The sequence below is a fragment of the Acinonyx jubatus genome, chromosome A2, assembly GCF_027475565.1.
Source record: "Acinonyx jubatus isolate Ajub_Pintada_27869175 chromosome A2, VMU_Ajub_asm_v1.0, whole genome shotgun sequence".
Classification (NCBI taxonomy): Eukaryota; Metazoa; Chordata; class Mammalia; order Carnivora; family Felidae; genus Acinonyx; species Acinonyx jubatus.
This window is the reverse complement of record NC_069383.1, coordinates 157,434,265-157,461,519: the sequence shown is the minus strand read 5'-3', so window position 1 is coordinate 157,461,519 and position 27,255 is coordinate 157,434,265. Positions and strand designations below refer to the sequence as shown.

The following is a 27,255-nucleotide window of genomic DNA, read 5'->3' as shown; positions in this document are numbered from 1 at the left end:
CTACCTCCCCATTTCTTCCTTTCCATGTTTTCTTTGGGCCCTTTCTCACCTGAGCAGTTGCAGCAGATACCCAAGCCCTGCATCCTTCTCTCTGTAGCACAGGTCTCCCCAGGTCATCAGGGCCCATCTGGCTGCAGCCCCTTAGAGATTCCCCTCGAGGCCCCCAACCAAGAAAAATGTTTGTCATTCAGCCTCAGCTCTTTGCCAGTCTTCCTTCCCTTCCGTCCTCCCAGCCTCTCCGGTGTGCCAGGCAATCTCTTCCCCTGGCGCTGGCTCTGAGCCCTCTGCGCCTCCCCGGGAGCCAGCCCCCTGCTCCCAACTGCTCCGCCACACGCCATACCTCCCCTGAAGTGCCCCCTTCTGGAGTCCATCTCCCACCCCCCCACCCCCCCCCATCCCCGCAATCTGCTCCAGGAACAAGACCCAACATGGGAGCTTCTCTTCTGCCTTCCCAGGGCAAAGGTGGCACCAAGACCCTGATGAACACCATCATGCAGCTCAGGAAGATCTGCAACCACCCGTACATGTTCCAGCACATCGAGGTGAGGCCCTTCTCCAGGGATGGCAGGCCTTCCCTCCTCCAAGCCGCATCTGTCTGGGCTGAGCCCCTCCTCACACAGAGTTAGGCTTAATGTTTATTTATTGTTGAAAGAGAGACTGAGAGTGCGTGAGTTGGGGAGGAGCAGAGAGAGGGAGACACAGAATCCAAAGCAGGCTCCAGGCTCTGAGTTGTTGCCACAGAGCCCGACTTGGGGCTCAAATCACAAACCGTGAGGTCATGACCTGACTGGAAGTCAGACACTGAACGACTGAGCCAACCAGGTGCCCCTCCCTGGCAGCTTTTTAAAAGATACTTTATAATACTTTGAGTAGGTAATGCCTGTACTTGTCTTGCTGTTGATTTTCTGTGTGTAAGTGCTTATTGTAAACAATAAGTGCTTATTGTAACCCCAGATAGCTGCAGAAAGCATTCAGAGACTCATCTTTGTGGTTATTTTCCCAAATAATCCTGGTAGGGTCCCTCTGCCTCTGCTGGTTGGCATACTAGCTTTTGCCGCTCAGTGATGTGGGAGGGGCCATTCCTGTTTGGAACGTTGAGAGCAGCTTCCCTTTTCGTGAAGTCTCTGGGTCAGAACTTTTTGGGGCCACGATACCCTTTGAGAGTCTGGATTCTTCTGAATTGCACACGTATGTCTGTACTCACTGGCATAAGGTCTCAGGATCTTTGCAAACCCCCTGATGCCCCTGGGATTCCATTTCTCTGCTCCAAGAATGGTCTCAGGCGTACATTTTGGTGGTTAACGGTGCTGTCCTGTGACTTACTTTTCTTTGGGGGAGCCTGAGGAAGGGGATGTTGGTGGGATGCAAAAGCAGTGTACAGCGTCTGGGTGTGGCCTCAGAGCCACTGTGGGTGACCTCTGTGCACCAGTGTGAGGGCTCGGAGGTGTGGGGCCTCTTCCTGCCCTGCCCTGACCAATCTCTCATTCTGTTGCAGGAGTCCTTCTCCGAGCACTTGGGGTTTACCGGTGGCATCGTGCAAGGGTGAGAAGCTTCCCGGTGACGGGGGTGGGCACACGGTCCACATGCAGGTCTTTTGCACTTCTTTGGTTGACTTTATCGCTCTTGTGACCTTTGTCCAATTTCAGAGGCACCATGTTCGTGGCAGTAAATTTAGAAAATATAGAGAAGCCCAAAGAAGGGGCTAAAAAATCTCCATACCTTGAGAGTAGGTCACCATTAATCTTATGAGGCAGAGCTGGCTTCCCTGGGCCCACCGTGCCACATCCGGGCTCTGGGACCCTTGACAGCCATCTTAACCACTCTGAGCCTACGCTCCGTCCGCTAAGAGAAATGGTATTTGATCCACCTTGTCACGGGAGTGTTTTCTCCAGCATTGTTCATGAAGTCCAACCCAGGCTTCGTTAGGCCCAGGTGTGGCTGTGGGTTCTACGTCTAGATCTCAACATTGCAAATAGCTTTGCTATGGAGCTAAAGCCATCACCATTTCTCTAGGCTAGTAAACTGCTGTGAAGAACAAAGGCATCAAAGTAAAAGATTAAAACGTTCTTTAGCTATGTGTCTTTTGTACCAAATTGCATAATTGGGGTGTCACAGAGTTGACTTCAGGTCCTGGCCCTGGCATATCTGCAGCCATGTCTCGCTGTCCCCCTGGCCTCAGTCTGCACAGCTGTAGACCAGGGGTTGTTGGCTGGAGTGAATGAGAAAAGCAGCTTTGGCCCTGAACCCTGCACGGGGTGCGGTGTGGACACTCTCCAGTGTGAGCCTTTGCTCTTGGAGGTTCTCTCAAGGAATGGGGAGGAGGCCTAGCTTCCTGCTGTCCCAGCACGATTGCTGATCATGTCTCTTCTCATTCTTAAAAGTGTCTGAGTTGGACGACAGTCATGTGCTCACCCTTGATCAAGTCTGGCCTGAGCATATTTTAGTTGGGTTGAAATGACTTTGCGGAAACTCCACAAGGGTGAGTGGGTCTGCCTAGGAAGCCACTTCTGTGCCCATGATCATGATGACCAGCCCGCCTAGGCGCTCAGGTCAGCCTGAAGATGGGAGCCGTCTCCTGTGCCTGTCTGCAAAGCACCGCTGTTAACATTATGTGCGTTCTTTCCCTGCTCCCTCCGCTCCCCAGGCTGGACCTGTACCGCGCCTCGGGGAAGTTTGAGCTTCTTGATAGGATTCTTCCCAAACTCCGTGCCACCAACCACAAAGTGCTGCTGTTCTGTCAGATGACCTCCCTCATGACGATCATGGAAGATTATTTTGCATATCGCGGCTTTAAATACCTCAGGCTCGACGGTAAGTGTGACCAAGAGAGACGCTTTTTGAGGGGACTCATTATCTGCAGCTGCCAAAGCTTCTGGCTGGTACCCCGTCCCTTACAAAGCAGAGCAGGGCCTGGAGCTTGGGTCTAGCATCAAGAGTGAGCCTACCACTTTCAGTGGTGCAGGCCTGTGGGACTGGTTGGCCGAGGAGGTTGGCCAGCCTGGGTCTGACACCCCGTTCTCCCGAACATGAGACTCCTGCTCTGCGCACTACACATCTGGGTCCGGTGTTCACGGGGTTTTATGCAACAGCCGTGTTTTGGTTAGAAGCAGCAGAAATCCATATCCCGTGGGCATGAGGAAGAAGCATTCAGGGGTTATGCTTGCTTCGGTACGGCTGGACCCACGTGTCTAGAAGATACTGATGAGCTTTTCTCAGGCTCTTGGCTCCACTGTTCTCCATCTTGGCTTCCTGCTCAGGCATCCTGTCCAGGCTCCCCTGATGCTCTTTCAGCAAAGTCCTCGATGGTCCCCAACAAAGGGTGCAGCCCATCTTTTCCCTCAGAGGTCCAAGGGCTGGCTCTCATTAGGTTGTTGTGAGCCACATGCCCCTCTCTCCAGTGCCACGTGGTTCTAGAGCTGTCACTGGTCAGGCCTGGAGCCCACGCCGGAACTACATGCACTGAGAGTAGCAGGCAAGGGAGAGCGGGAAGCTGGGGGTGCAGGATGACAGCAAGTTCTTCTGGGAACAGTGCTTGTCTGAGACCCTTGTGCTCTCATGGCCTTTATCCCAGCCCACGGGAGCTCCTGAGGGGGGGTGGGTGCTCAGTGAGATGGTGACAGCATGCTGGACGTGTGGTCTGACGCTTGTCAGGTGGCCAGGAAGGCCCCGGTCTCTGTGCGACTGCGGGAGCACTCGGACTCCTGAGAAAAGTGAGCTTGGGGAGCCACTGGGTGGAACACAGGGAGGTTGCTTCTTTCCCACAGCTTCTCGGAGCTTTTATTGAAGCTCATTGCCAGGTGCATCTGCCTGACAGGATGCCCCAAACTTCTGGGCCTTCATTTTGTCTATTGCCGTGCAGCTGGTGGAACTGTGGTTTCACAGACCACAGACCTGTGGTCGCTGGCTGGTCGCCCGTCGGTCTCTGTCCTCCCCACCCCCACGCACGGCCTGCCTTTCACACCTGTCATGCCTTCCTTCAGTCTGGTCTTGGGAGTTCCGTCCAGGGCCACCTTTACAAACACAAATGACAGCATGTCTCCCTGTGCCCCTGACAACAGGACAGCCCGGCCTCTCCAGCCGCCTCACCCGTCCTTCACGGGCCAGGCCTTTGTGAACCCTGGTCCCTGTCTGTGTCGCTAAGTCAACCCTCAGAGGAGGGGCTGTAGGTAGAGAGCATATTCCCACCAGCCACGGCATCTGTTCATTTGCTCCGTTTCTTTCCTTCCCCGTGGTGAGGAGGGGACTTTTGTCTGTCGGCCACAACTGCACAGTACCCACGTGGTCACGGGCAGAAGCTCTGGCAAAGAACAGATAAGAGGTGGGGGCTCAGCAGCACGTTGTGAGATGGAGTCTTCCACCGTCAGCGGTGAGAGTGAAGGTGCCGGGCGGGCCCTTCTGCCGTGGGGCCTGCCCCGTCCCTGCTCCAGGCCTTGCCTGTTCCCCCGGAAAAGGGCAGCTGGGGGCACGTCTGGAGCCCAGGCTCCTGTGGGCATCGGGCCTCCATGCTATGTGTCGTGATGTGTAGGTAAGCAGCTAGAAGCACTGAATATTCATTTCATCACCAAAAATGACTCCTGATTTTGCCACGGGCACCTTGGCTCTGAGCTGGCAGCAGGCCAGCAATTTCGGTGCCCCTGTGCTCTTCATGGTGCTGAGGATCGTGTCTTGGCTGGTCACACCTGAGTCCCTATGGCTCCGTGAAGAGGGAAAGCCATTCCCGCCTGGAGGGAAGAAGCCCTGTTATGAGGCACCTGTGTGCTTGCCTGTAGCAGGTTCTCCTTGTGAACAGAGAAGCCCCTTGTAGGGAGATCGAGGCGGGCGCCAGCCCTCTGGTCAGTCACCTGTTCCAGGCTCTGTGCTTTGGCACCCACCTGGTTCAGCGCTCATACTGGGCTCATTTTACTCCCAGGTGACACAGCAACCCATTGGTGCTCACTTTCATCTCCCCAGGTGGGAGGAGTGGCATTCGCTAGTGTCCCCGTAAACCCGAACCTCTCGCTAATCGCACTGATGCATATGTGTTGAGCAATTATGGCGCTGGCCCAGGAGGCCTCTGGGGGACGTGCGCAGGCACTAGCCCTGCGCTCCAAAGCAGGTGTCTCCCCTGTCTCCTCTCCATCACCCCCCTTCCCCGCGTGGTCGCCCCTGCTGACCCCATTCTCCCCGTGCCCTGCAGGAACGACGAAAGCGGAGGACCGGGGCATGCTGCTGAAAACCTTCAACGAGCCGGGCTCCGAGTACTTCATCTTCCTGCTCAGCACGCGGGCCGGGGGACTCGGGCTGAACCTCCAGTCAGCTGACACTGTGATCATTTTCGACAGTGACTGGAACCCTCACCAGGTACGAGTGGGCTAGCGCCCCGGCAGGGAGGGGACTCGAGGCTGCACAGAGACCCTGCTTGCCGCGAGTGGCTGCGGCCCCCACAGCTCCTGAGGCTTTTTTACAGAAACTCAGAGGGTATTTTTCTCTGTTTCTCAAAACATAGAAATTTCTTTGATTTTGGAAAAAACGTATTCCGTTGCAGTTAAAAAAAATCCTGAATTTTTGGAAATACGTAAAGAAAGCAGAAAATAAACCCAATCTTAACAGCTGTCGGTAATTGCTGCTTTTTTAGTGATGCAAGCCTTCCAGGCTGCGTTCTGTGTGAACTCTCACACAGTTGTGCTCTTAAAAACATTTGGGGCCTATGTCTATGCTGCTGCTCTTCTTTCTTTTTTTTTATTTTTTTTTATTTTTTTAACGTTTATTTATTTTTGAGAGACAGAACATGAATGGGGGAGGAGCAGAGAGAGAGAGACACACACACACACACAGAATCCAAAACAGGCTCCAGGCTCCGAGCTGTCAGCACAGAGCCTGACGCGGGGCTCAAACCCGCAAACTGTGAGATCACAACCTGAGCTGAAGCTGGATGCTTAACTGACTGAGCCGCCCAGGCGCCCCTCTTCTTTCTTATCCATATGCCCTCTACAGGGCGCCACGACACCAGCTACAGAGAAACGGGGTGTTACAGATAACAGCAGTTTTTAACTTTTCCCAATGTTTCATTATAAAAGTGATCATTTTTTAATGCAGATATCAATAACGCGAAATAACCGTCCTTTTTTCCCCGTCCCACCAGTCTCAGCATGTGCCAACATGTACCCGTATGCACACAGGCACGTTTGGGTTTTGACACAAAACACAGCACGTTCTAGCATGTGCTTTAGCAGCTGGTGTATTCTCCTCTCGGTGCGAGCACACTGGGAGGCCACACTCAGCTGCCAGGTGTGCTCAGCTGCCAGGTGTCCGGCCATATGGTGGCCCTGAGACTTTACTCAGACCGCACTTGGCAGGTGTCTGGGTTTTGTTTCTCAGCGTGACCATTTAGGGAGCCCTGTTGTCCCTCTTTTGGAGTATTTGTATGAGGATTCACTGGCCAGTCCACCCTCAGTGGTGGGATTGCTTGGCCCGTGGCCATGATCTCTTTATCTTCTATTCACTTGTGCCACAGTGGCCTCCAGAAGGCTGCCCTAGGTTTCTCCGCGCCCCCCCCCCCCCCCCCCCAGGGTATGAGCATGTCCTTCCCCACAGCCTAGGGGCACTAGTCAGCAGTGTGGGAATTCTAGCCCATCTGATGGGCCGATGCTCTGGTTGGTTACTAGTGACCCTTTCTACCATCAGCCTGGGGCATACTTCTCACTAAGACCTCAGCGACCAGCCAATTTCCTGAGAAGTGGTTGGGGGGTGTGCTGCCCCCATCAGCAGGCAGATAGTGGGCAGAGGTCCCCCTGGAGCCCTGTCCTCTGCCACACTAGGGGCATCAGAAGCCACTAAACTTCCTACAGGGCCTAGGGCACATGATCCAGTGCTTACCCTGCCGGGAAGCATACTGGCCAAGCCAGGGGCATTCCTGTCTGCCCCACCCCCCACCCCCGGGCCAGGCGTGGCCTCCATCAACCCCATGGGGTATGATTCTTGACTGTAGGCCCACATCCCTCTGGCCCAGATGCAGGACTTCACGGGAACCCTCCTGATTTGGGGCTGGGGGTGATGATAGAGAAGTGTTGGCAGCCACGGCTACCACTTGATCAGAGCTTCACTGTGCGTCACGCTCTGGGCTGAGCGCCCAGTGCCATTTAGCTCCTCTCCCCACATAACAGCCAGGAGAAGGGCCCGTGTCAGCAGAGTGAGTCCTGAGGCTCATAGAGGTGGGGCCTCGGCCTGAGCTGCACATAAGGGAAGTAGCAGGGCCCGCAGCCAAACCAGGCACTGCCAAGATGCTGTCCTGCTTCAGTCATGTCCTGTGCGTGGTGTCCTTAATGCATACGGCCATACTATGCACGGGGCCCTCCCAGGGTAGGTGAGGGGTCCTTTGTCAGCTGTGACATGAGCTGCTTGGGAACATGACCATCCAGGACTTGTCCTCCAATTGGCACCTTCCGCCTGAAGACCCGTAGAGTCCCAGTAAGGTGGGTAGGGGCGATCCCGGGGTGACGTCATCCCGGCCCAGTCTTCAGGTTGCGTTCCTGGGCTCCCAGCTCAAGAAGCTGCTGGTTGGGGCAGGCAGGCAGTAGGAGGCAGGCACACGAGAACCGGAAAGTCTTTCCTGGTGGCGCCGCGAGGTTGACTTCCTCTTAAAACGGCATAGAGCTGGATGGGGACTGACCCGCGTCTCTTCCTCTAGGACCTGCAAGCCCAGGACCGCGCCCACCGCATCGGGCAGCAGAACGAGGTGCGAGTGCTCCGTCTCTGCACGGTCAACAGCGTGGAGGAGAAGATTCTGGCCGCAGCCAAATACAAGCTCAATGTCGACCAGAAGGTGATCCAGGCCGGCATGTTTGACCAGAAGTCCTCCAGCCATGAAAGGCGCGCCTTCCTGCAGGCCATCCTGGAGCACGAGGAGCAGGACGAGGTGAGGGCAGCGCCGGCCCCGACCCCCTCCCCGGCGTGAGTGGTGGACGCATGAGCGGCTTTCATTTTTGTTTTTTTACCTTTTTTGCACTCTTTTTTTTTTTTTTTTTTTTTTTGCATCCCTTTGGAGTAAAGGGAGTGTGGGCTGAAAGGAAAGAGGATGAGTACTTGCTTTTTCTTTGAAGTGGTTTTTTTTTCTAAACTACTGGTGAAAGGCGCCGGATTGACAGCCCTGGAGCCTGAAGTCCTCTATTTATCCACAGAGCAGACACTGCAGCACGGGCAGCGGCAGTGCCAGCTTCGCCCACACTGCCCCTCCGCCAGCGGGCGTCAACCCCGACCTGGAGGAGCCACCTCTAAAGGTGAGAGGGGTAGTTCAGTCTCCACGCCCATCCGGTCCTCGGCTTCCCGGCTGAGACGGCCAGCAAGGGCCCTGACCCCACGGAGCGTGCGTGTGCGTGTGCGTGTGTGCCTCTCGCTGCCGCGTGGGTCCCCATCCACCGCAGCCGGACCGGGACCGCCAGCTCGTTGCCCGTGGCCTGCCGCCGCCCAGCCCGGCCTCTCCGCACCCGAACTAAATGTGTGCCACCTTCTAGGAAGAAGACGAGGTGCCCGACGACGAGACGGTGAACCAGATGATTGCCCGGCACGAGGAAGAGTTTGACCTGTTCATGGTAAGCGCCGCGCGGAGGCAGAGGCACTGTTCCCACCTCACGGGCTCACAGGGTGCCCTGCGGCTTCACGCGCCCCACCCTATCAACACGAGATCGAGCAAAACATCCCGGTGATGGTGGTGTCCCCTGCGGGTAACGGAGCCAGGGGTGTTTCACGAGGTGGCCGCACACTGCCTCCTAAGTGACCCATTTTTCTTCTGTGGCTTCCAAGGAGTGTTGCAGCAGTGGTGGTGCGCGCGCGCGCGCACACACGTGCGCACACACATACACAGGGTCCCCTTTGGATCCTCAGTACTGCAGAATGCGTGTCCTCCTGAGTCCTTTGCCCTTGAGGCTCCCTTTCAGAGGGAGTTGACACTGTCCCAGGCCAGTGGTCAGTCACAGATGCTCCTGAGCCCTGGGTAGAGAGCACTGGTCAGCATGGAATCAGAGTGTGGGCCCTCAGCCTCTCTTCTGCCGTCTGTTCTGGAATTTTCTGCCTCAAGCCGGAGCTCCTAGCAAGGGTCTACTATCAGCACCGGGCCGGCCTGGCCGTTGCAAACTCCAGAGCCTCTGTTGAGCTGCCTTGTAGCATCTGTGTCAGGCAGAGAGGCCTCCCCTTGCCACGTGCCCTTTGTATGCGCGCAGCTCTTCTCATGCTCACGCCTCTCTCCCTCTGCCCCCTTGCCCCGCGTCCCCCAGCGCATGGACCTGGACCGCAGGCGCGAGGAGGCCCGAAACCCCAAGCGGAAGCCGCGCCTGATGGAGGAGGATGAGCTCCCCTCGTGGATCATCAAGGACGATGCCGAGGTAGAGCGTCTGACCTGCGAGGAGGAAGAGGAGAAAATGTTTGGCCGAGGCTCCCGCCACCGCAAGGAGGTGGACTACAGCGACTCGCTGACCGAGAAGCAGTGGCTCAAGGTACATGCTGGAGAGGGCCAGTTGGCGACGGGGTCGGGGGAGCAGAGGCTAGCTGCTGTACCGTGGGCCTCATCCAGAACCCGAGTGGGCTCCCTTCCGGCCCCTCTTGGTGTTCATTAGTGACAGTGATGGCTCTGGTGTGGGGTCAGCTCGTTCGGTTCCTCCAGAGCCTCACAGGAGAGAGCACCCACGTGGCCCCGAGGCAGCTCGGACTCACCACTAGGCGTAACTGGCCTCGGCTCTGCGTGGTCTTCTGGGGTCACTCCCCCGTGAGTGGGAAAGGCAGCGACGAGTTAGTGATCGAAATGCCCTGCCACACGGTAGGGAGTGCCAGCCGGGATCAGACAACCTCACTTTGGGCACTTTGCCTCCCAGAGCTGGACTCCTCCCCCGGCTGTGGTGGGGGGAGGAAGCAGGTCCCTACCCAGGCTCAGCATCGCAGCTGCTCACAAGTGACACGGTCATGGTTTTCAGCAGACGCGCCTGGGTCCCTGGCAGCAGCAGGTGTAGGCGGCTGAGTCAGGCCCTCAGGGGTCTGGTCAGCCCACTGTGCCAGCACAGGTGGCAATGGAGTTGTGGTGACAGGTCAGGCCTTTCCCCAGGCTCGGGGCTCTGAGTGCAGAAGTGATGGCTGGGAATCTGGCCATGGAGTTTGACAAAAATGTCCATGAAGCAACACTTTCCAGGAAAGCAGGTGGGGGCGTTCAGGTTGCCTTGTTGATTGGCACACCCCGGGATAAATGATACTGCCTTCCCAAGTCTCCAGTTGCACTCCCTGGGGTTCCTCCCGATTAACTATGGGCCCCAGTGGTTCCTCAGTACATGAGGTCCAGCAGCCCTGGCCCCATCCAAGAAGCTCAGAACCACCCAGACTAGTGAGCTTGCCCGCTGAGCTGTGCTCAAGAGGGGACCACTGAAACATCCTGGGGAACCAGGCGACCCTCGGGTGGGGCAGATGGCTTGTCCTGCTCCTCACCCCTCAGCCCCGAGCTCCAGGGACAAGAAGAGAACCCCAGTTGATGGAGCATAGGCCCAAACACAGACCTGTACGACTCCCATGGTCGTACACTCCCACAGTTGAGACACGGGTGCCCTTTAAAAAACAGTTGCCCGTGGGCTAGTATCATTTTTTTTTTTAACGTTTATTTATTCTTGAGAGACAGAGACAGGGTGTGAGTGGGGGAGGGGCAGAAAGAGGGCGACCCAGAATCCGAAGCAGGCTCCAGGCTTTGAGCTGCCAGCACAGAGCCCGACGTGGGGCTCAAACTACAAACTGTGAGATCATGACCTGAGCCAAAATCAGATGCTTAACCGACTGAGCCACCCAGGCGCCCCTATCGATTCACTTCTTTTTTTTCTTAATGTTTATTTTTGAAAGAGAGAGACAGACAGAGACAGAGCATGAGTGGGGGAGGGGCAGAGACAGAGAGGAAGACACAGAATCCGAAGCAGGCTCCAGGCTCTGAGTTGTTAACACAGAGCCTGACACAGGGCTCGAACTCATGGACTGTGAGATCACGACCTGAGCCGAAGTCAGACACTTAACCGACTGAGCCACCCAGGTGCCCCTTTTTTTGTTTTTTTAAAAATAGAATTCATATACCACTAAGCTCACTTAAGTTGTACAGTTCAGCAGTTTTAGTATATTCCGAGTTGTGCAGTGGTCACCACAGGTCAGCTTAAGAACATTCTTGTCACCTCAGAAAGAAGCCCCAGCCTCTTCAGCTACCCTTCTGTCCCTTTATTCCCACTAGCTCTTGCTCTGGACGTTTCGTATAAATGGAGCAATGTGCTATCCTTTGGCGTCTGGCTTCTTCCAGCAGGCAGACTCTTTCCAAGGTTTATCCATGCGGTAGCAAGTATCATTCCTTTCCAAGGCCGAGCAGCATTCTATTGGACAGATAGGCCACACGGTGGTGATGTCTCTGTTCGTGCAGACACTTGGCCTGTTTCCACCCCTTGGCTATCGTGAACAACGCTGCTGTGAACGTTGGTGGACAAGACTTTGTGAGGAAACACGTTGTGATTTCTCTCACATAGATATCTAGAAATAGAATCGCTGAGTCAGATGGTCTTTTGAGGAGCTGTCAGACTGTTTTCCAAAGCCGCTGCGCCGTTTTGCTTTCCCACCGGCAGCATGTGACAGATCCAGTTTCTCCATAACCCTACCTATATTTGTCACCTGCCCTTTGATTGCAGTCATTCTGGTGGTTATGAAGTGGTAACTTCATTGTGGTCTTTATTTGCATTTTCTTGGTGCCCAGTGGGGTAGGACATCTCCTGATGTGCTTGTGGGCCATTTGCGGATCTTCTTCAAAAGTCATTTCATCAGATGTATGGTTTGCAGGTATTTTTTCCTGTTCTGCGGTTTATTGTTTCACTTTCTCGATGGCGTCCTTTGAAGCACAAACATTTTTAATTCTGACGACGTCCAGCGTATCTATTTTTCTCCTGCTTGTGCTGCGGTATGGTGTCTGAGAGTCCACTGAGAAATGCAGGAGCACAAAGATTCACCCCCGTGTTTTATTTCAAGGGGTTTTAGAATTTCAGCTTTTACACGTGGGCCCATGGCCCTTTCCGAGCAGTTCTTGTTTAGGGTGTGAGTTAGGGATCCGACTCCATTCTTTTACAAGTGGACAGCCAATTGTTGTAGCCCCATTTGTTGAGAAGGTGATGCTTTCCCTACAAAGCGTGTGCCTTTTTGTATGTCATACCCGTTAAGAATTTGCATTAATAAAACAAAAAACAAAACACATTTGCCCAAAACAAGTACTCTCTTTTCTTAGTGCTGGCCCTTTAACTGGCCTCGCTTTTCTGGCAGCCGCTCTGGTGCCACATGTACCAAAACTCTTCAGAATGTTGCTGGCACGTGCCCTTCTGACCTGCGTGTCCGGGCCTCAGGACCAGAGACCCTAGTCTTGCGTCCCTAGGGTGGCTGCGACAGTGACCACAAACTGAGTCACTTAAAACTACAGCAGTGTATTCTCTGACGGTTCTGGAGGCTTAGAGACTGAAGTCAAGGTGTCAGTAAGACCCTTTTTCCCCTGAAGGTTCTAGGGGAGGCCCCTTCCTTGCCACCTCCAGCTTGCTGTGGCTCCTTGGCCTGTGGCCCCATCGTTCCAGTCCACCGCCATCTTCCGTGGCCTCTCCCCCGTGTGTCTTTGTGTCCTTTCCTGTCTCTCTCGGGGACATTCTCATCGGAGCTGTGGGCCCACCCTGACACAGGATGATTTCATTCTGCTCTTTAAGTAATTACATCCTTAAACGTCCTATTTCAACATAAGATCACGTTCTGAAGTTGGACACGGACACGAACTTCGGGGAACACTGTTCCACCCTCCGCACCCACCCTGGGCTCCCAGGACACGCCCTCCCCCGTGCCAACCTTGCAGTGGCTCCTGCCTGCCACGTGCTCTTCCAGCCGTTCCTTTGGCCTGGATGCCTTACCCACCCCCTCCCTTCAGATCTCAGCCTGGTGCTACCTCCTCTGAGGCGCGCCCTTGGCCCCCGACCTGGGCACGTCTGCCCCACCATCAGAGCACCACTCACCCTCCTTCTTGGCAATCGACACGCTTTGTGCCACGCTTGCAAGATATTTGTCTGCTTACGCTCTCCCCTCTGTGAGGGGTTTTTTTTCCCTGCTGTGTCCTCAGCTCCTGGCCCTGTGTCCTGCTCACGGTCACAGCTGACACATGTGAGGGGACGACCAGCACATCCCCGTGAGTCCCACCCCCACTCCCTTTCCTGATTCCGGACTCCCCTGGAAACGTGGCTTCTTACTTCTTTATTTGCGGGGATAAAACATGCAAGTTGGTTATTACCTTTGAGAAGTATGAAGTTGGTATTGTTTGAAATTAATATCGTTCAGCACTTCTGCTCTTCTGCTCAGCACTCCCACTTCCACGAATCCACGTGCAAGCCACACAGCTGTCAGTCGTGGCATTGGTTACACTGGCACCCCTCCCCCAAACGGAAACCACCTAAATGCCCAAGAACAGGGGATGTTTAAACGAGGGTGTGTCGTACAATGGAATACTAAGCAGACGTTCAAAATTATGTTGCAGAAAAACGGCAGGAAATACACCCAGGATATAGTAAGGAAAAACATGAGTCCTGTTGTGGTACGTGGATGTGACCGTAGCTCTGTCCCCAGTCCCTCACGTGTTCGTGGGAAGGGCCGGGAGCATCCCGAAGGCGGCTGGCAACGCTGGCTGCACGCAACGTGAATGTACCTGATGCCAGTGAACCGCACGCTTAAAAATAGTTACAGTGGTCAGTTTTCTGTTCTGTATGTTTGGCCAGATTTTGAGAAAAATGCAGAGGGTCTAGTGCAGAAGTATGAGTAGTGTCACTGTCGGTGGAGGGATTCCAGGGTTCAAGTCTTCAATCTCCATTCAGTGAGGATATGCCTCTAATTGCTAAAGAAATGCGACTGTCTGTTTGTTAAGGACAGGCGGGCACCGGGGCACACGGAGGCACACAGGCCTGCCCTGGTCCCCCGGGGCCCGTCGAGAGCCCCTGTGAGCGTCCTGCCCAGCTGTGCCCCGCGGGTCTGCGCCGCGGCCTTTGCCTGTCGACCTCGGTGCTGGCTGTCCTATTTTACCACTATTGACCCTGAAGGCCATCGAGGAGGGCACGCTGGAGGAGATCGAAGAGGAGGTCCGGCAGAAGAAATCCTCTCGGAAGCGCAAGCGGGACGGCGACGCCGGCTCCTCCACCCCGACCACCAGCACCCGCAGCCGCGACAAGGACGATGACAGCAAGAAGCAGAAGAAGCGCGGGCGGCCACCCGCCGAGAAGCTCTCCCCCAACCCTCCCAACCTCACCAAGAAGATGAAGAAGATCGTGGATGCCGTGATCAAGTACAAGGACAGGTAAGTCGGGGAGCATGGCGGGCGGGCGTTGGGGGTCCTCGGAGGTGCCTCCAAGCTGGTCATCGGGTCAGTCCCTCCACGAGCACTGGCTGCCTGTCCTTGTCCCGGGACCCTGCCCTCCTGAAACATACTGTCTGCAAGAGGGAAGCGCACAGTGTCAGCTGTCAGCGCACAGTGACAGGAAGAGAGAGCGTGGTGGGGAGGTAGAGACAGGGTGCTCTTTTCAGGGAAGGTGACATTTGAGGGCAGCCCTGAGGAAGGGAGGTCTGGGATGAGTGCTCCAACAGAGGCGAGAGCCGGTGGAGAGGCCTCAAGAGGCCAGGGGTGAGCGAGGTGGAGAGGCAGGGGTCTGTGCTGTGATGGGCGCCGATCGCACAGATGGCGGACGGTGGCGAGGAGGCCCGCGGGGCGAGAGCACAGAACAGGCAGCTTTCTTTCTCTAGACTTTCCACCATCTCCCCACACTTGTGTGACCAGCAAGCCTGGTTTTCGTTCTGGCCCCCTTGGTCTGGGCCGTCACAGGTGGGCTGCACATTGAGAAGACAGACCGGGTTCCACTCGAGGAACACACACACACCAGATTCGAGACTGCGGCGGATCCATTTGTGGATCACAAGTACCATATAAATAGCAAAATAACGTCCTCCCAGGCCCTTCAAGGGAACAGGTGCACATTCTGCCAGCTCGAGGCAGGTCGTGTGGGCTGACGAGGTGGCTACGGGTGCGAGGCCTGCGCCTTGCTCAGGACTCAGGTTGTTCTGCTCCCCTTTCTGGTCCATACCGGCCAGTACGGCTGTTCCAGTAAGGGAAGGTTGTCCAGCTTGGCTTTATAGTAACACTTGGCACTCAGTCATTAAGCAAAGTAAGGATAAGCTGTAATCTGTAGGAGGGAAAAGTGTCAGGGTGTAAGCTGTCAGCATATCATTTGGAGAGGCTCTTACCAAGTGTGAAATTTTGGGGGGTGGTGATGATTATAATACGCAAACAAAAGATACAAATTGCCTTTCAAAAAAGAATCTTTTAGGGGCTCCTGGGTGGCTCTGTGAGTTAAGCGTCCGACTCTTGATTTTGGCTCAGGTCATGATGTCCCATTTCGTGCGCTCAAGGTCCGCATTGGGCTTTGCACTGTCAGCGTGGAGCCTGCTTGAGATTCTCTCTCTCCCTCTCTCACTGCCCCTCTCCTGCTGGTGTGCACACACATGCTCTCCCTTAAAGTAAGTAAGATAAACTTTAAATAAATAATAAAAATAAAAAAGAATCCTTTATTATTTAGAGGAACAAATGGCTGAGAAAGGCCTATTGAAGTTCAGCCACTCATTCTCAAAACATAGCTGCGGTATTGAGAAGAAAATGCTGAGCTAATTTGCAGACTTCACGTTTGAGGCAAATGCCACACAAAAAACGTAGAAGACTCACAATTATTTAAAATACGGAATATGCAGGGGTCACCTGGGCTCATTTGGTTGAGTGTCCACCTCTTGATTTCGGCTCGGGTCATGATCCCAGCGTCGTGGGATCCAGCCCCACGATAAAACATGGAGTGTGCAAAAATCCAGTGAAAATTATAGACCCCAGTGTTTTCTTCCCAATGATCTTCTTGGGAGGGAGTCTTAAAATTGTCAAAATGAAGAAGACCCTTGAAGGTTAGGGGGCAAGGATGTACTTCTGAAAAAGTCCTGCTGATCTTTTGGATATCCAAATGGAGAAGATGAACTTTGACCCTGCCCCACACTTTACCCGTATGTTAACCTGAAATGGATACCAGACGTAAATGTGAAAGGTAAAACAGTTCTCGAGGAAGGCGCGGATGAACATCTTCCTGGCCTCGACATAGGCGTAGACTTCCTGAACGGACACAGGCACTGCTGTCCGTAGGAGACTCATAAATTCGGCTTCACTGAAATTAAGAACATTGGTTCATCCGAGGACGCCCTCACAAAGTCAGTGGATGCTCCCGCAGGCTGAAATCTTAAAATGGGCAAAAGTCGCAGACGGAGTCCTGGAAGAAGACATCCCAATGACCCGTCAGCGTGTGAAAAGGTGGTCGGGATCAGTGCACAACGTCAAGGTAGCACCCGGAAAAACCAGAGGCGCTTCTTTCTGTAGGCTCACCGGAATGGCCAGAACTGCGTCAAGAGCTGGCAAGGACGTGGAGCAGTTGTACCTCACGTGCCGCTTATGGGGGTGGACGGCTCTTTGGCCGTAAACCTCACCCAGAGATCGTTGAGCCACGCGTGTCACCAAAAGACACATACAAGCACGTGTGCGTAGCAGCCTGGATCGTGACCGCCTCAAACAAAACAGCCTGGTGTCCATCCGTAGGAAAATTATCTCAGTGGTGGCCTAATCAAAGAGCAGAATTCCAAAAACCACCGGACAGACAGTCTGACGCTCCCTGGGAAAATCTTCTAGTCATTTTGTTTGAGTGAAAGAAGCCAGACACCGGTACCTACTGTATGCTTCCAGTTATGGGAAGTTCAGAAGCTGACCCATGGTGATGGGTATCGAACAGTGGTCACATCAAGACGTGAAAACGTTACGCATTCAAGATAGGTGCGCTTTCCTGTATTGTGTCACGCCTCGGTTTAAAAGAAAAAAAAAAAGATACTTGGAAGCGGCCAAAAACGTGTCCATTTTTTCAGTCATCCTGTGACCTGAGCATCATTCTTCGTTGTGTATCATGTGAGAAAAGAGGAAGTGGTTCCCCCGGCTGCTGCAAACAGTTGTCTTTCCACATCTGCAAGAGTTTTTCTTGCACGTGCAAGATTGAGTGATTAGTCAGCCATTACACTAAACCTGGCCCTGAGGGCTCAGTGATCCCTTGTTGAGACTGTTCTCTTGCAGGCGGCTGAGATCCTGGTGGGGACTCCGGGATCCAGTGTGATGAAAGGCCCCAGCTCTGGAATCCCAGAGCTGCACTCCCAGTCGACCTGATACCCGCGTGGCAGGGCGCCCTGGTGGAGGCCTTGGTGCGGGGTTCACATTTAACCCTGCGTCTTCCCGCAGCAGATGGCATCACAGGACTGGGAAGAGACGTGGCGGAGTTGCGAGTGAAACGGTGCACATGGTGGGTAAAGGAATCCTCCCCGTGCTGACATTGAGAAACCTTTCGTTCGCGATTGGAGCACGTCCATCCGCCTGCTGCTTTGCTGTGGTCACACAGAAGATCAAGCAGGGCACGTAGACTCGGGAAAATAGTCTCATTTTCCTGCTGAAAAAGTTACCTCATCGCAAATACTTTCAAAGATGATGTTTGGGTAAAAGGCTGACCTGTTTAATGGATGTTTTTGACGTTCATTAACACAGAGTTTGAAACCCTGGGGAAAACAACAGTATGGTTCCCCCCTGTTGAGACAACTGGGTGAGAAGTGAGACCACCCTCACCCCGGACACCAGCCACGGAGCTCAGGGATCCAGGACCACCCTGAGGCTGGCCAACTCTCTAGGCGGACCCTGAACTCTCAAAGCTGTTAAACTCACAGTTTCAGGTTGTTACAGTGAAAGGACAAAGACTGACATGGGGCCAGAGTCCCGGAGAGTTCTGTGTGCAGGTTTTCCAGCCACCCTCTCCCCCGAGAGTGGCTGACAGCAGACTTCTCCTGGCGGCATTAGGAGACAAGACACGCAGGGCGCTGCCCGCCAAGGAACCCTTAACGTCTAGAGTTTTTATTGGAACTTGTTCACAGAGACACGACTAACCACCCATGTGACTGGCCTCAGGCTCTAGGCCCCCTGTGGTTTGAGCTGACACCACACGACCCATCGCCACTACCCTAAATTGCATTCTTAGACTCTCTGGGCCCGAGGACCCCAGGTAAACAAAGGCAGCCCATCAGGCAGGACATTTCAGGGGCTGAGAGTTCACCTCCCAGGAGCCTAGTGCAAAAACCAGGCCTCTCTTCGGACCAGGTGAAATTCTTAGGGCATGCTTGTTAGGCACCTGGAAGGTTCTGAGGGACCAGCTACTGTGCCACACCAAAGAGAACGAGAATGGAATAAATTTGGAAGTAGCCTAACACACGCTTTCTTGTCTCAGACTGCCAACATAACTCCTTTCCAGAAGGGACCATGAAAGATTTGTGTTAAAAATTATTTTTTATTTATTTATTTATTTTTTTTACTTTCCAGAACTTTTTAATTAGCTAAATTCTATACTTGAGTTAAACGTGAAGCCTGAGGACAGAACGAATCGTTAACAGCTTGGTTCCTCCCGGACACCAAAGAATAATTACAGGACGTTGTCAGCCTTTGGGTTTGCCGTGTCTCGAGTCTGCCTCGGCGGGCAGGAGGCCCTGGTGCTGCGGTTTCCCCACCAGCGCCTGTGGGAGCCGGGGCCGCGTCTCCACGCAGCCATGTCACGGCAGCGGTTCCTCTGCACCTCTGCTGCTGTGTGTGAGCAGGGTCGCCCTTCTGTTCGTTGGCGTCACTCCAGATGTTGCTTTTGATTACGTACTTCGAGATCTCCCCCAGGTGTATTTAAACACCAGTGTAATCACATTTGACATTACCTTTGTGCTTCTGCCCTCATCTACCAAAGGTGACCTCCTGATCGAGAAACTTTCGGTCCCTTTGCACCTGTTCCCACTGGGGCTGCCACACCCATCCCTCCCAAGGCCCCTGTGTCCGGTGTGGCCTGAAGAGGTGTGCCACAGAAGCAGAGCCTGAAGATACATAGGGGCCTGCACCTCTTCCGGGGGAAGAGGAAGAAAAGAGTGTCCTAGGCAAAGGGGACAGGGGACAGCATACGCAGGGGTCCTGAGGCCAAGGGCATGGGCATCCTATGTCCAGAGGAAGCCAAGGAAGGCAAGGGAGCTATAATGGGCCACTCCCATGTTCAGGACCCCACAGGGTCCCTTCTCCTTGGTGCTTGGAAATCTCAAACTACATCAGGGAACCCTGTAATTAACAGCCAGAATTGGAACCAGAATTAAGAAAGTAAGTTGGAGGGGCACCCGCGTGGCTCAGTCTGTTGAGCGTCCAACTTCAGCTCAGGTCATGATCTCATGGTTTGTGAGTTTGAGCCCCGAGTCAGGCTCACTGCTGTCAGCACAGGACCTGCTTCAGATCCTCTATCCCGTCTCTCTCTACCTCCTCACCTGTGCTGTCTCTCTCAAAAATAAACAAATGTTAAAAAAAGAAAGAAAGAAAGAAAGTTGGAGGTAGGGGTTTTCGCTCTAAAATCCAAACATGCAGGGGCACCTGGGTGGCTCAGTTTGTTGAGCGTTCGACTTCGGCTCAGGTCATGATCTCGCGGTTTTACGAGTTTGAGCCCCTCATCAGGCTCCGTGCTGACAGTTCAGAGTCTGGAGCCTCCTTCAGATTCTGTGTCTCTCTCTCTTTCTGCCCCCCTCCCCAGTCACGCTCTCTCTTTCTCTCAGAAATAATAAAAACATTAAAAGATGTTTGCAAAAAATAAGATCAAATAAGAACAGATGAGTTAGGCACAGGTTCCCGGTCAGGTTGGGACCTTGTCGTGGGGCTCTGTGTGCTGCCAGTTGATGTCTCCATCCCTTAATCCTTCAGAGAGCATCAGCAGAAGCGAGCCACGGTATCTGGGCACTGTCTCCAAATGCCGGTCAGCAGGTGTGTGCTCTGGAGTGTGTGCTTGGTGCCTCGGGGGAGGTTTTAGACAACTGCATCTGCTGGAAGGAGCCATTTAAGTAGGCAGGCTCCAGAGGACCCTCCATAGAACCTGTGCTCCCCACGGGGGTTTTGAGCTTGACCTTTACCAGCGATAGGGCAGAGTCACAGCTGCTGTAAAGATCACACGCCGAGCAGTGGAGGTGTCAGCGCCAGGTTTCCTGAACTTGACCGTACTGATGTCACAGAAGAGAACATCTTTGTTCTTAGGAGATCCTTGCAAGTTACTCACGATGGCTCAGAAAGATGGTGCATGTGTAGAGGCTCCCCCGGCTGAACCTCCCATGGCCGAACCCCGCTGAGCAGCCCCTCTGGGACCCCTTCCTCCTCTACCCTGCCAAGAGGCAGCAACCCTAAACGGGCCAGAGGGCTTGAAGGTCACAGAGATCTGGGTTCCTCCTCCATGTCCACGTCTCCATTTCCGAGTCCGCAGCACAGAAGGAGAATCCCCTCAATGGGATTATAGAGACCCCGAGTGAGACGTCGCGGGCCAGGCATGCTGCCCGTAGACCAGCCCCGGATCCATGTCAATGGTGAAGGGCCCCGGCCAGAGCCGGGGCAGCAGCCTCAGCCTGGGCCTGGCAGCCACTGCCCAAAACCTGCAGTCACGTTCCCCGTGCCCTCGCAGGAGCCCTGCACCTCCCTGATTAGAATCAAAGAGAAGATGGCTTTCGGAGTTGAAAGGTTTGTACCTTTGATTTGCAAGAAAAACGGGCAGTGTAACAAGCCCCAGGGAAGGTTGTCCCCCCCCCCCCCCGAAGTGTCCCCCCAGGAGAGGTAACTGCAGGTGGCAGCAAGCCACTCAGGATAGTCCCCTTGTGGCAGAAGAGAGGGTAGCAGACAGCCCTTTGTCTGGAGTCCAAGCTCAGAATGGGTGTGCTCCAGGAGAAGCCAGCCCTCTGCCCATGGGTCCACGTCTGGGGTCAGCACTTCTATCTGGCTCCCAGCCCAGAGCCTGTCGTGAGAAACGCTGAGGTGAGATGTCTTCCGAAAAGTACTGATCCCCATCCTCAGGGCCCCGGCCAGGCTGAGTGGAGGGAGGCCCAGGCCAGGCTGCAGGCCCAGTGGGGGCTCTAAGCCACGGGAGGATTAGCCCAGGCAGCCTTGCCGCGTTGTGCTGAGTCTGCCCCGTGCAGTTGTACCTGCCCCATTTGTCATCCTGCCGATTCCATCTGAGGCTTCACTCCCTGCTAGTGAGTGGTCAGAAATGGAGCACACCAAAGAAAAGACAACAGCGCAGCTGTCTTAGAAGGGTCTTAAAACTAGAATTACAGGGGCGCCTGGGTGGCTCAATCGGTTAAACGTCTGACTCTTGATGTCAGCTCAGGCCATGATCTCTCAACAGTGAGATCAAGCCCCAAGTCAGACTCTGTGCTGAGCACGGAGTCTGCTCGGAATTCTCTCTCTCTCTATCTCTGTCCCTGCGTGGCTCACGTGTGCGCACGCATACATCTGTCTCTCTCTCTCTCTCTGAAAATAAACTTAAAAAAAAAAAAAGTAGAGAGGCGCCTGGGTGGCTCAGTTGGTTAAGCGTCTGACTCTTCGTATTGGCTCAGGTCATGATCTTAGTTTGTGGGATCGAGCCCCACGTCAGGCTCCACTCTGACAGTGTGGAGCCTGCTTGGGATCCTCTCTCTCCCTCCCCGCCCCTCCCCCACGTGCGCACACACCACTCTCTCTCGGCACAAATAAACGTTAAAATATTTAAAAAAAAAAAAAACGAATTACGTATAAGCTCAAAAAAGGACAGGTACGCTGGACTCCAGAAATAAGTAGATCAGGGTGAACCAGTCCCACCCTCTGCTTCCCTCAGAATCCCGTGTCACATCCTTCTTTCTTTTTTTTTTTTCTTTTTTTTTTTTTTTTTTTAAGTTTATCAGAGCAAGCTGAGGAAGAACAGAGAGAGGGAGCGAGGGAGAATCCCAGGAAGGCTCCACACTGTCAGTATGGAGCCTGATGTGGGGCCTGTGTGAGATCCTTCTAAAGTGCTCATGCATTTCAGCAATGTGCTCCTTCTCTATGCAGGGAAAATAATAAAGAAATGGTCTTGGGGAGCCTGGGTGGCTCAGTCGGTTAAGCAGCTGACTTCAGCTCAGGTCACAGTCTCGCGGTTTATGAGTCTGAGCCCCGCGTCCAGCTCCTTGCAGACAGCTCAGAGCCTGGAGCCCATTCTATGTCCTCCCCTGCTTGCGCTCTGTCTCTCCCTGTCTCTTAAAAATGAGTAAGTGTTAAAAAAAAAAAAAAATTAAAAACATGAGATACAGGTTTCATCGAACTATATTGAGACGTGTGCCCCCAGGTATGTCGTTGGCTCATTTGAAACTGTGAGCTCATCAGACACTTAATCAGCATCATAACCTACAGCCAGTCTTGGCCTTGGCACGTGCACCCTGAAATAAAGCTTCCCCCGGTTCTGGCTACTGGGAGAGTGCGGAGGGCACAGGACCGATGGCCTGTAGACCATTGTTCTCAGTGGACTCGTTGCTGAACATCATTTCCTTTCGTTGGTGCTGGAATCAGAATCACTTGTGTGCCACGCGGCCCTAAGACCCAACGCTGAGATTACCCTTTCGGGGGGTACACGTGGCAGGTGGAGGCTGTTCATAAATCTTTGTAGTGTGGCAACAGACTGAACCTAGAAAGCGACTCTACTGATCAGGGAAGTGAATACGTTCAAATCATTCCACTTTCAAATTTTGTTTATGGAATACCTTTTTTTCTCTTAATGTTTATTTATTTATTTTGAAAGAGAGATCGAATTCCATGCAGGCTTCTCCACCCCATGCAGGCTCAACACAGAGCCCAATATGGGGCTCAGTCTGAAGAACCGTGAGATACGACCTGAGCCAAAACCAAAAGTCAGACGTTTAACCGACTGAGTCACCCAGGCATCCCTGTGGAATACCTTCTGAATTGTCTACAATTCAGAATACCCATGAATTGTCAACAGCTATAAATCAGTTCTGATTTTTTTTTAATTAAAAAAAAACTTTTTAAGGTATATATATTGTGAGAGAAAGAACACTCACGAGCTGGGAAGGGGCAGAGAGAGAGAGAATCCCAAGCAGTCCCCGAGCTGTCTGTGCAGAGCCCAACGTGGGGCTCGAACTCATGAACTGGGAGACCATGGCCTGAGCCAGAAGCAAGAGTCGGATGCTCAAACAACAGTCACCCAGATGCCCCTGCAGCTAAATCAGTTTTGAACACCTGAGCTCCTCTTATCCAGGATCTTGTAGGCTCGGTTAACTGATGGAGGGTCCAAGGAGAACATGGTCCCAGGGCTTAAAGATGTCGGAAAATGGTCTGAACTCGACTCTGGGAAGGCAAGCAGGGCTGAGGGACAGAGAGGGAGTACTTCCTGGCAGATCAGGACCACTTCTATACGGGACTAGAAGGATCTACCTTGGGTACCACCTTTGGTTGATTCCTTGTGAAGTCTGGCCCACCAGCTGTATGTGTATCACCTGTGAATTAGGAATGCTATTTTTAGATGATTTGGGAAATTTCAAAAAAGAATATTATTCCACGACATATAATTCTATGAAATTCAGATTTCATTGTTCATAACAGAAGTGGTGGAACACAGCCAAAGCTCACTGTTCTGTGTGTTGTCTGTGGCCACTTTCATGCGACAGTGGCAGGAACTGAGTAGTTGTGACAGAGACGGCATGGCCCACAAAACCTAAAAGACTTATACCCAGTGGGTGGGTTGCAGAAAAAGTTTGCTGACCCATGATTTCGAGCAGCGTATGGGAAAGGGTGGGAGAAGTCCCCGACTTAGTCCGGGGGGGGTGTGTGCCCAAGCCCTGCCTGCCACCAGCTCTCAAAGCCTCTCTGGTGTTTCAGTCTGTTAGGGATATGGATGGATGATGTCTTTGATGCAGAGAGGTCGCGGTTCTATCCTTTTGGGGGGCAGTGGGGTTCCCGGTAGTTGGTGCCAGTCTTTTCCGGAACAGGGCGGTATATAGATGACCGTGCGGTGTTGGGGTGACGAAACACTCTTATTCCGAGCTGACCTTCGTCATAGCCGAGTTTGAACCCTGCTCCTTGGCCCTGAGGCTTTCACCCCAGTCTGTTTCTTTCATTCGGCTAACATTGAGTTCCTGCTGTGTACCAGGCTCCGTTCCAGGTGCCAGAGATAGAGCAGCAAATAAAACGGCGAGGTCACTGCCCTCATGGCCCGTGTTCTAGTTCAGTGAGGACACAGACACACAGGATCTGGTAGGGTGGAATGACCACTGCTCCGGGTGACTGGCTTCATCTCTAATTCTGTAAAAGGGTTGAATTGTCCGGCGCGCCTGGGCGGCTCAGTCGGTTAAGCGTCAGACTCTTGGTTCGGCTCAGGTCATGATCTTGCAGTTCTGAGTTCGAGCCACACATCGGGCTCTGTGTTGACAGTGCAGAGCCTGCTTGGGATTCTCTCTCTCCCCCTCTCTCTGCCCCTCCCCTGCTCAATCTCTCTGTCTCTCTCAAAATAAATAAACTTTAAAAAAAAAAAAAAAGAAGGAAAGAAAGAAAAACATTGAATTGTCAGCGTTTCTCGAAGAAGACGCAATACCTGTGTGACAGGGCAAGAGAAACACCAAGTGCAAAAGGAAGTATTGGTAAGTCGGAATTTGATTGAAAGTTAGGTCCATTCACCAAAAGACACCATCAAGAGAATAAGAAGACACGCCACAGACTGGGAAAGGTGTTTGCGGTGAACCTGTCCAGCAAAGGCCGCTCTGGGGGAGGAGAAAGACGTGAACAGGCAGTGCCGGAGAAAGGTTGCCGGTGGCCATTCCCCCCGTGAAAGGGTGCCCGGCCTCACTGCCCGTCAAGGGACCGTGAGTTAAAACCACAGGGAGATACCGGTTCACAGCCGGGTTGTAGAAGAGCCACGCCGAGGAGGGCTGACCGTGAGCGCAGCAGACAGGATGAGAACAGCCCATCTGCTGCCGAAAAAGGGAGCGGGGGTCCCGTCCCCCCACCCGTATCTGCTGAAGCTGAACGCCCCCTACCCTGCTGTCAGGCTCCAGGCGTATTCCCCAAAGAAGTGCAAGGCAGACACTCAGGCGTGAGTGTCTGCAGCCACCTGCTTCATGATACCCGGAACCGCCACCGCCCAGGTCCCGGCCAGCAGCACATAGACAGGCAGACCGTGTGGCACGTGCCAGAGGGACAAATCTGACAGCGATGAGGGAGGCGGCCAGAACTGGGAGCTTACCATGCGTGATCCCGTAACAGCAAGTTCAAGAAGAGGTCAAGCCCACCCAGGTCCCAAGGGTCTGGCATCCTGGCACACCTGAAGATCTGTGCCTCTGTCTTATGTCTCCATCATTCTTTTCCTTCTTTTTTTTTTTTTTTTTTTCAACATTTATTTTTTTGGGGACAGAGAGAGACAGAGCATGAACGGGGGAGGGGCAGAGAGAGAGGGAGACACAGAATCGGAAACAGGCTCCAGGCTCTGAGCCATCAGCCCAGAGCCTGACACGGGGCTCGAACTCACAGACCACGAGATCGTGACCTGGCTGAAGTCAGACACTTAACCGACTGCGCCTCCCAGGCGCCCCCCCCCCTTTTTTTTTTTAAGTTTATTTATTTTGGGAGGGAGAGTGGGGGAGGGGTGGAGAGAGAGAATCCAAGCAGGCTCCACGCTGCCAGCACAGAGCCCCATGCAGGATTCGAACCCACGAACTGCGAGATCATGACCCAAGCTGAAATCAGAGTCGGATGCTTAAACGACTGAGCCACCCAGGCGCCCCTCCGTCGTTCTTTTTTTATTACACTATGTGAGGGGACCTGGGTGCGGGTCAGAGAACTGAGGGCTGCAGCTGGGTCTCCCTGGGAGCGGTGGCTTTGATGATTCTGAGGAGGTGGAGAGAAAGACGCCGATGTTAGAGGCCACGGACAGCCCACACTGGAGGGACAAGCTGCCACCAGAAGGACTTTGGGTTTTATGCTCGGGGAGGTAGGCAGCTGTGACTTGTCTACCTCTAATGCAGACGTGAGGAAGGCTCTTGGCCCCAAGCCTGCCGCCGCAGTCATGGTGGCAGGGCAGGGGTCTCCAGAGGACTCCTGAGGATAAAAAATGACATCTCGGGGCTTTGTGGATTTCCAAAAGGTCTTTGCTATTCGAGAGAGGGTGGCTTTAAAAGTCCCCCGTCGTCCTGGTGCTCTGTCCCTCTGTCACATGCTCCCAATCCCAGGCCATCCGCACTCAGAGCTCACTGCACCAGAGAAACGTTAGGCAGGGTGGCCAAGCGGACCTTTATCCTCAGTGACGTCATTATTCTAGAGGTTTGTGAGACGGCCCCGTTGCTCGCTGTCCTTTCCTTTCTCCAGCAATTTCTTAGCCCTGCGGAGGAGAGAGGGTTTTATTACAAAACTTTTTTGCACTGTATTCCAGCGCTAGAGTCCTGCTTCGTGAGCTCCTTCGGGGGCCACGCGCGTGCCAAGGCTCAGCCACCATCCTGGATGCCACCAGTGAGCACGTGTGGCCGACGGAGCCCAGCCCTCACGCCCCGTGCGGCACACTCTCCACACCCAGTAGCGCGCTGCAGAGTGAATCTTGCGGGTCAACTGGCGTCTCTAAAAAGTGAAATGGAGAAAACCTCAGTCTGTCTCACTGAGGAAGGGAGTCCCTTGTGCGAGAGAAATGCCGTTAGTGTGTCTGACCGTTCTGTCAGCATGAGGAGGAGGAGGAGCTCTTAGGTTACGGGGGAGATCACGGGATGCGTGCAGGTTGGTGGGCGGTGGGCTGCGGCTCAGGTCTGTCTGGCCCAAGGAGAGCGCCCAGGGCCTCCTGATACCTCCTGGCGTTTTTGGAGTTGATGCGAACAAGCTCCCGTTCTCTGTGGCCAAACCACCCCCGGCCATTTCCAGGAGAGGGGAAGCCTGCGACTCCAGGCAGGGGCCCACGGCCTGGGAACGACGGCCCGCGGGTGGCTTGCCCTCCTCTATCTGTGACCCGCTGGACCCAGTATGGGGCAGGACGTGGCTAAACGCTCAGTCTGGAAGGAAGGGGGAGGCTGGCACACGCTGAGCGCAGGCACCCCCGCTTGGCACAACCTGAAGGACGGGCTGGAAGGCGGAGGCCCGAGGCGGGCTGCGTCTGGGCACGGCTTGCCGAACCTCCCACCTCCACGTGCTCGTTGCAGCAGTTGGAATAACAGTTTGGGGAGAACGCGTATGTCAAGTGCCCAGCCCAGAGCAAGGACCAAAAGTCCCGTGTCTAGAGTACAAAAGGTGCAGGGACTGGATTCCAGCTCCTGTCGGGCCTGCACCTCGGGAGA

At 53.9% G+C, this 27,255-nt stretch overlaps 1 protein-coding gene across 6 annotated transcripts in view; it reads left to right on the top strand.

Annotated features, from left to right (window-relative positions):
• The window catches only part of SMARCA4 (SWI/SNF related, matrix associated, actin dependent regulator of chromatin, subfamily a, member 4), a 72,708-nt gene that overhangs the window by 39,969 nt on the left and 5,484 nt on the right, over positions 1 to 27,255 (top strand). For 2 of the 6 annotated variants that reach the window (XM_027050211.2, XM_027050209.2), the window contains exons 21-29: positions 456 to 542; positions 1,496 to 1,542; positions 2,645 to 2,811; positions 5,177 to 5,340; positions 7,667 to 7,894; positions 8,157 to 8,255; positions 8,490 to 8,567; positions 9,249 to 9,467; positions 14,079 to 14,341. In XM_027050211.2, coding sequence (XP_026906012.1) covers positions 456 to 542; positions 1,496 to 1,542; positions 2,645 to 2,811; positions 5,177 to 5,340; positions 7,667 to 7,894; positions 8,157 to 8,255; positions 8,490 to 8,567; positions 9,249 to 9,467; positions 14,079 to 14,341 — 1,352 coding nt within the window. The remainder of the gene's footprint in view (positions 1 to 455; positions 543 to 1,495; positions 1,543 to 2,644; positions 2,812 to 5,176; positions 5,341 to 7,666; positions 7,895 to 8,156; positions 8,256 to 8,489; positions 8,568 to 9,248; positions 9,468 to 14,078; positions 14,342 to 27,255) is intronic. The other 4 variants (XM_027050216.2, XM_027050215.2, XM_027050212.2 and 1 more) reach the window with 3 other exon arrangements.